The following is an 8,581-nucleotide window of genomic DNA, read 5'->3' as shown; positions in this document are numbered from 1 at the left end:
TTTTCATTCATTTGTAGTAAACGAACACATGTTGAGCCTGAGGAATATTTTTGATTTTATATGTAAATGTATTAGTGTATTATTATTACTTAAATATTAACATCAATGCAGCATTTAACATCTCGTTGATATGTATCTTCTCATAGAACTCCTCATCTCATGCTCAGATAATTGCCTCTAGCACTAAGATTAAGATATGCCTTTATTCGTCCCTCAGTGGGGAAATTTGTACTATTATTGCTGTTAAAGACGTCTTCAGCAGGCAATGTAAGAGCAGGCTATTACTGTTAATTTCTTTCATACTGTACTGTTTGTCTTATTTTTGGTTTTGTTAATAGCAATTAGGTCATTTCCCTCTTCTGATTTGATCTCATCACCACTTTTTCTCCTAAGCTTGACTCTGGTGTGAGTAACAAAAAACACACGGTTGTAGTCTTGGTGTGTCAGCACTGCAGACCATGTTCGTGTCCATGTCGTGGTTCTGCTCGGAGATCTTTTTTGAAGTAGGGGAACCAGAACAGCCTCATGGTCCGGTGACATTGGCCCATGTGGGGAGGGAGTCTAGGTGAAACATGGCCCGGCCCCATGTGTTGATGGCGAGAGTGATGCAAAGTATACCGATGATGTTCATGACTATTCCCGTCCTGGCCTGAAAGATGAGGTTTAGAGAGATGGGTGGCTCGCTGTGGACAATGTTGTATTTATCAACAAAGTCAAACTCACCATGTCTGAAACCTTGAGGTATCCATAAGAGAAGACAATGGCGTTGGGAGGTGTGGCGACGGGCAGCATGAAGGCAAAGGAGGCACTCAGAGTACAAGGCACCATGACGTACAGGGGGTTCATTCCAATGGACTGCGACTGCAGATACACGCAGACATCAGCTAAATCCAACAACCGTCTCAACGGGCAACCGCAACCACTACCTAAACTAGTCTGTCTGGGACAAAAACTCTCATTAGGCAGGTGTAATTGACGTGTATTCCTGCAAACTCAGGACTGAGTCACGGCCTTGAAAATAGAAAAAGCACCGGATTGTTGACAATAATGAAAGACTGTAATGATGTAAACATTACTCTCCCTGTGACTCGCACGTCCGACAGTGCAAGATCTCGCAATAATTTAAGGTTCTTAAATTATACCATCCAAACTGAAAAACATGGAAACGGTGAACAGCCAGTGATTTTGGATACGTTGCATTTGACCGCATGTTTTTATCTTATTTTTTTTCTTATCTTATCTTAAACATGGACCACGTTCCATCAGAGGCCATCAGACTTCATTCATTCATTCATTTTCTCACATATAGACAAACAACCATTCACACTCACATTCATACCTATGGACAATTTGGAGTCGCCAATTAACCTAGCATGTTTTTGGAATGTGGGAGGAAACCAGAGTATCCGGAGAAAACCCACGCATGCAAACACACAGAGATGACCGAGGGTGGAATCAAACCCTGGTCCTCCTAGCTGTGAGGTCTGCGCGCAAACCACTCGACCGCTGTGCCGCCCGCCATCAGACTTTTATTTGTGAATTCTAGCACCACAAATTCATTCATTCATTCATTTTCTACTGCTTTTCCTCACGAGGGTCGCGGGGGATGCTAGAGCCTATCCCAGCTGTCTTTGGGCAAGAGGCGGGGTACACCCTGGACTGGTGGCCAGTCAATCACAGGGCACATATAGACAAACAACCATTCACACTCACATTTGGAGTCGCCAATTAGCCTAGCATGACCCACGGTCGAGGGTGGAATTGAACCCTAGTCTCCTAGCTGTGAGGTCTGCGCGCTAACCACTCGACCCCCACAAATAAATTGTTTGCATAAAAGGATCTGACATCCTGTGACAAGTCATAACTCTGCCTAACCCCCTTCACGTTCAAGCACTTGCAACCGATGAGATGTTTCTCCATCCCTATCCCGTTTCTAAATGTCTATCTCAGTACAGCTTTCTGAGCACACTGTCTTTTGCACGCCAGACTCTGGCACCCACTTCCAGAGCTCGACCAGGGCAGACAGTAATGCCATTCTTCAGCTTGCGCGGCGGGGTGGCCTGCATTGCAAGGCCCTGGAGTGAATTGCCGTGTTTGGCAGGGTGCAAATGGGAGGTGGGGCCCGGGGAAGGGGGCCAAACACATTCAGCTTGAATGGGCAACTAGATGGGTAACCAAACAGGCAGACTCCCACTGGGAGTGAGTGATTTGAATGCTGTGTTCCAAATTGGGGGAAAACTACTGAAAAGAAGCACTTCACCTCGCTGAACCACTACTATCATATTCCACAGCTTGTAATGCAACTTTTTTTCTTACCATTGAGGCTAAGATGGGCAGGAAGAGCGTTGCAGTGGCCACATTGCTGGTGCATTCCGTGAAGATCGCAATCAGGAGGCATAAGATGATAGCAATCGCCCAAGGAGGGATGCTCTGCAGGGGGGTCATTTGATCTCCCATCCACCTGGAGAGTCCCGAAACCTATGGAGAACATGATATCAGATAATTGTGATGTCAGTGATATCAATGAATGTTTAGTATAGTCAGTCAGAATTTGAGGAAAAAACGGTTTGTTGTCTGTGGTTCCATTCTAAACACATTCAAGTGTCTTCATTCATTCATTTTCTACCGCATTTCCTCACGAGGGTCGCGGGGGTGCTGGAGCCTATCCCAGCTGACTTCGGGCCAATCACAGGGCACATATAGACAAACAACCATTCACACTCACATTCATACCTATGGACAATTTGGAGTCGCCAATTAACCTAGCATGTTTTTGGAATATGGGAGGAAACCGGAGTACCCGGAGAAAACCCACGCATGCACGGGGAGAACATGCAAACTCCACACAGAGATGGCCGAGGGTGGAATTGACCCTGGTCTCCTAGCTAACCACTAGACCGATGTGCCGCCCTACTTAAGTGTCTTATTGCGGGAAAAAATGTGCAAAAAAAAAAGCAAGTATCTCCAAAATTTAGTGTGTTTTTTTAATTTAAACTTTTTCTTTCTAAACACAATTTCGCACTGGGTTTGAATCCTGACAAGGAACTGTCTGTATAGATGTAGTTTGCATGCTCTCCCCATGCACGTGTAGGCAGAGAATGAATGAATGAATCCTATTCAGCTTATTATGCACTGCCTTCAAGCGTCATTAACTAGGATAAACTAAATGCATCCCTTCTGAAACAGTACTCGTCACTTTATGATGATTACTACCACCTACCTCACTCCCTTTGGCGAGAGCAAAACCTCCTCCAAGAAGAAGCACAATTCCCCACGGTAACTTCTTTTGGACAACTTTCCAGCTTAGCAAACGAGGGATTGAGGTTGAAGTTTGATGGGACACTGAAGAACCAGTATTTTTTTTTTAATAGCATTTCACAATGATGACATGCAAACATTATTTGTACATACAAAATGTACAACCTGTGTCAAAACGTTGTCTCCTCCATGAACAGAGACGAGGAGGTTTAGATGGAAGAACAAATAGAAGAACAGCAATGAAGATCGCCACAGTAGCATCCGTAACATACCTGAGAAGAGACATTATGATGTCATAGGAAATAGGCAATACAAATTAGGTGTTTAATTGGAAAAAGATTTATACTCTGCTTTGGAGTTAAAGATGTCTGTTGCCCAGCCATGCACAAAACCTGGATCCCGTGTGAACCACAACACCACCAACAGAATGAAGAGACCCAGGACACTGATCTCTCCAAATGACATGGGCCCCAGAAGACGATGCTGTTCTCGGATCACATTGTAGGCGGCGATCTCCTTCTCTGTCTTCACGGCACCACAGCCCCATGTTTTTCTAAAGCTGGACAGAACAAATGAAATGAGTTTCCTCCGTAGGGTAGCTGGACTCAAAGATAGGGTGAGGAGCTCAGCCATCCGGGAGGGGCTCAGAGTCCTTCACATCGAGAGGAGTCAGTTTAGGTGGCTCGGGCATCTAGTCCGGATGCCTCCTGGACGCCTCCCCGGTGAGGTGTTCCGGGCATGCCCAGCCGGGAAAAGGCCCCGGGGCAGACCTAGGACACGCTGGAGGGACTATGTCTCACAGCTGGCCTGGGAACGCCTTGGTGTGCTCCTGGTGGAGCTGGAGGAGGTGGCCGGGGACCGGGAAGTCTGGGCTTCCCTACTAAGACTGCTGCCCCTGCGACCCGGACCCGGATAAGCGGAGGAAAATGGATGGATGGACAGAACAAAATGTACCACCTCTGTAGTCAATCCCAGAACTTTCTTGAAGTCGACTTCAACCATTTGTGAACTTACTTGAATCCAACGAAGACAAACTGCAACCACAACCAAGCCAATGTGAGCATGAGGATCATGTTCGGGAAGGCGAATCCAAACCAGGAGGCGAAATTAATCACGTCACCATTTTCAGGGAAGAGTCTGAAGACAACAAAATGACGGACAAATGAGTGACAATGGAGTATAATATACTGGAGAATTGTCGTACTACAACACCCTACTGGCTCATTTGGCCCTTCAACACCAGATTGGGACCAGTTCCAGTCAGCGTGGCGGTGCCGCCGATGCTAGCAGCGTAGCAGACGCACAGTGTCATTCCTTTGCACATTTTCAGTCTTTCCGCTGCCTCCTTATGCCTGCTCACCTCCACAGAAGCATCCAAGAAAGTCACCACCACAGGGCCTTCAAAAAAAAAAGACCATGTCTGAGATCATAACATAAGAACATAATACTGTAAGTCTCTCCTTAAAAATGTCTCACCTGTTGTATCGGACTGTTTCTCCGAATGTGGAGCCTGCTTGCCATCCACATCAGATATCTGGTTTTCCTCAGAGCTCAGGATCTGAGGTATCTGTGCCTCGCTGTTGTTGAGCTCCTCCAGCACTGCTTGAACAATAGGCACCATCATGGCTGTGGTGGCTGTGTTACTGATCCACATGGACAAGAAGGCCGTCACGCTCATAAAACCCAACATGAGCCTGCAAAATATTGAACGAAAATTTCATCTGATTCCAAGGTTGATGGTCTGACAAAAGCACAACAAATTACAGTATTTGAAAGAGATACAAGCGTTTTAATTCTCATAAAAATGGACCCTTGAAAACCCTTGGAAGAAGCAAATGTTTGGATAAGGAAACAATGGGAATGTCCTTAGTAGAATACTACACAGACATCCGAAAACTGTTGCACATCATCAACTGAATCATTCCAATGATTCCATAATTTCCTTGGCAGAGGTAACAGATATCTGATTAGATGCGGGGCTCTTCATGCAACTCACAGTGCCGGACGCACACCAACTAGCAGAAGAACCCTCAAAGCGATACGCTTGTGCAGGTTCCAGTGCTCAACGGCGACGGCCACCATCAGACCCCCCACAAACAACAAGTTTGTGTCCTTCAGGTACTGCATGCACACCTGAAAGGGCAGGGTCAAAGGTCAGTCATGGTAATGGTAATGGTTTTATTTCATTTGAACATGCATCAGATTACAATTGAATGCATCACATAATCAGTTCATAGTTCCACATGTCCAAAGGGAGTAGGAAGAAGCAAAGCTTATTAAATCCTACCCCTCCATCTGGTACTTTTACAATCAGTAACTGTTACATTTGTTCACTTCCTGCTTTCCTAATATACTTAATTTTTTTTTCGTGATATGACCATACAATGACATAATGGGTACCATAGTAACACAGAACTTGAATATATTTAGACTTCCCAGTAACCAGCAACCCTCATGTACCCCCAGACCATGACACTACCACCACCATGTTTGACCATAGAGACACAATTATATTGGTACTCAGTTAGATATTTAGACTACAATGTGTGTTGAGTTCTTTTCAGTGGATAATAAATCATCCAGACCCGACCGTGATGTAAGCGAATTGCTGGAGCCTATCCCAGCTGCCTTTGGGCAAGAGGCAGTATTCACCTTGGACTGGTCCGGCCAATCACAGGACAATTTAGAGTTGCCAATTAACCTAGCATGCATTTCAGTATATAGCAAGGGCTGCACAGTGGAACGAGTGGTTAGCACGCAGGCCACACAGCTAGGAGACCCGAGTTCGATTCCACCCTGGGTCATCTCTGTGTGGAGTTTGCATGTTCTCCCTGTGCATGTGTGGGTTTTCTCCGGGTACTCCGGTTTCCTCCCACATTCCAAAAACATGCTAGGTTAATTGGCGACTCCAAATTGTCCATAGGTATGAATGTGAGTGTGAATGGTTGTTTGTCTATATGTGCCCTGTGATTGGCTGGCCACCAGTCCAGGGTGTACCCCGCCTTTCGCCCGAAGACGGCTGGGATAGGCTCCAGCACTTTTTTGTAACTTTTTTTTCTTCTTTTTTCTTTTTTTTTCCAGCATACTTTTGTCCATATCATGCTATAGATGACGTAGAGATTTTACTCACACTTTGGGATTCCATGATACCAAACAACGGGAAAAGGAGTGCTGGGAGCAGAGCCGTCACAGCCAGCGGCAGGACTTCGGTGCACCAGTACACCGCCATCAGAATGATCACATAGGCACATTCTGCTTGCTACATGTAAAAAAATACACACAATACAATACACACATAGTAAATTAATATTGCTATACAAGCAGTACATAGACTACTCCAAAGTACAGTATATCTAAGTATTATTCATACATTACACCCTTTACACCCTCTTTCATTGCATGCTCAGATATGACGTAACACGCAGCTTGAGATGTTCTTTGGTTTTAAAAATGGAGCGTTCGGCACTGGACTGCTGCGGAAAGTTTGTTTTTGATTTAGACTAAATTTCAAGACCGGACAAACGAAAAACTGGCAATACGGAGTTATTCCAACAAGTGAAAGAAAAACTCAGGGAAATCGGTATCATGTGATGTTGATGTTTACGCTTTACAACGCATGCCCCATTGACTATTCTGGTTGATTATAGCATGCATGTAGACAAGAGATTGGAATATTACTTTCAATGGATATCATTGTTTTCATAAAAACTCATGTAAACGTGGCTAATGATGAAAAAAGTGACAGGTGTGCTTATTTACACCCTCCCTATCATTATTAACTCTTATATAATTGAAAGTGTTATGATGGTTCAAAGGGTGCTGCTTATCAGTACTTTTGTTTTGACATCTTGAGGCACAATAAACAGTGAAAAGCATCCACTATCAATGTGAATGACTACAAGGATCCACTATCAACGTCAATGACTATCTCTTTAGGCAGCACAGTTTGTTCATATGAACGAGCAGCTCTGAAGTCTTTATGACAACATTGGTGCAGGCAGTATGCGTGTCTGCGTGTCACAGCGTGCACTCGGGGTTCCCACGCTGGGCAAGACCCCCTCATATGTGAACCAAGGAGTTAAAATAACACAGGGGGGGCTCCGGCAGCACTGTACGTTATGATGTCCTGTATTTCATTTAATCCCACATTACAACAGGTGCAAAGAAAACATGTTAGAATTCCAATGAAGGTTAGTTCAAGTGTGTCATGTAAAAATTATCTGCACGCTAAAAAAAATTTAAAGCAAAATTTGGCATTTTAAAGTAACTATTCAAACTCTTTTCTACTGAAAAAGAAGAAAAAAATGTACATACCGACGTCCCGATCACCAAAGGCAATGGCAGGAGGAGAAGTGGAGCCAAGAAGAGGATGAGCTCGTTCTTCAGCGAGAGGAGGCACTTGAGGAAAGTCATCTTTTAAAGCTTTTTAAAAAGCAAGTCCTCGGACTGTCTATCTTTTGTCTTTTTGGATGTGCAATGAAAGGAGTAGGGAAAGAGTCCCACGCAAATTAAGACGAGAGAGTGGGAGAGAGAGAGAGCGAGAGAGACAATGGCAAAGGAGGCGGGGCAAGGTCACTGTGAAAGGTGCATCATAAAAAATAATTCATATTGAATTTAAAGCACACAAAATGCCTATTTTATATGTTCCTCAAATTGTATTTGTATTACTTTAGGATAGTCAGGATATTTTTTATCAATTAATTTTACTGGAATTCAAATCTCCCAGGACACTTAAAGCATCCGTGTGCCTTTTTAGCCTCAGTCACAAAAATGCCACCTAGATGGCATATGCTGGGACAGATATTATGAAATTAAAATATTATTTTCTAGAATGTTAGTGTCTAATAATGATAATGGCAAATTAAACCTAAGAAATAATGTTATTTTTACAATTGCAAAACAAAATAAAACCAAACACATTGCGTAAACTCTGTAAATAAACAGTTTAATGTCAACATGTCCTAATGACATAATGACGGGAAGGGAATGGATTCTATTTGGAGGGGGGGGGTCATACATTATCCATAGCTTTCACTTCATGATGCTGAAATCTGGGATGATACTTCACTTCCATGAATGTCAATGACCACATAACGACGGCATTGATTTACATTGTCATATTCTGGAAAAAGTTCAAAATCAACGAATCAAAACGAATCAAAAGTTAAAACATATGAATGAAAAATTCCCTAGATATACAAATGAATGGCAAAAAATCACAACTTGACTGGTTCAGGTTGCCAAGGCCACCCTGTGGATGTTAGGTTTACTACATCACAGTAGTGGATGTGAAATGATGCGTTCCTGTGTCGTCGGAAATGAC

The 8,581-nt window shown here is 43.7% G+C and overlaps 1 protein-coding gene across 1 annotated transcript; it reads right to left on the bottom strand.

Annotated features, from left to right (window-relative positions):
• Positions 1-236: 236 nt before the first annotated feature.
• On the bottom strand, positions 237-7,713 carry slc13a5b (solute carrier family 13 member 5b). Its single transcript, XM_058080427.2, has 12 exons — positions 7,573-7,713; positions 6,389-6,517; positions 5,255-5,391; positions 4,735-4,952; positions 4,476-4,656; positions 4,273-4,395; positions 3,605-3,817; positions 3,424-3,530; positions 3,221-3,342; positions 2,317-2,478; positions 724-861; positions 237-649 (listed from the first exon to the last, which is right to left on the bottom strand). The coding sequence occupies exons 1-12, from the start codon at positions 7,669-7,671 to the stop codon at positions 524-526; spliced, it is 1,755 nt and encodes a 584-aa protein (XP_057936410.2). The 5' UTR covers positions 7,672-7,713; the 3' UTR covers positions 237-523.
• Positions 7,714-8,581: the final 868 nt, after the last annotated feature.

The sequence above is a fragment of the Doryrhamphus excisus genome, linkage group LG8, assembly GCF_037039965.1.
Source record: "Doryrhamphus excisus strain RoL-2023G ecotype Guam linkage group LG8, RoL_Dexc_Guam_v1.1, whole genome shotgun sequence".
Lineage (NCBI taxonomy): Eukaryota > Metazoa > Chordata > Actinopteri > Syngnathiformes > Syngnathidae > Doryrhamphus > Doryrhamphus excisus.
This window is presented reverse-complemented; position numbering and strand designations above follow the sequence as displayed.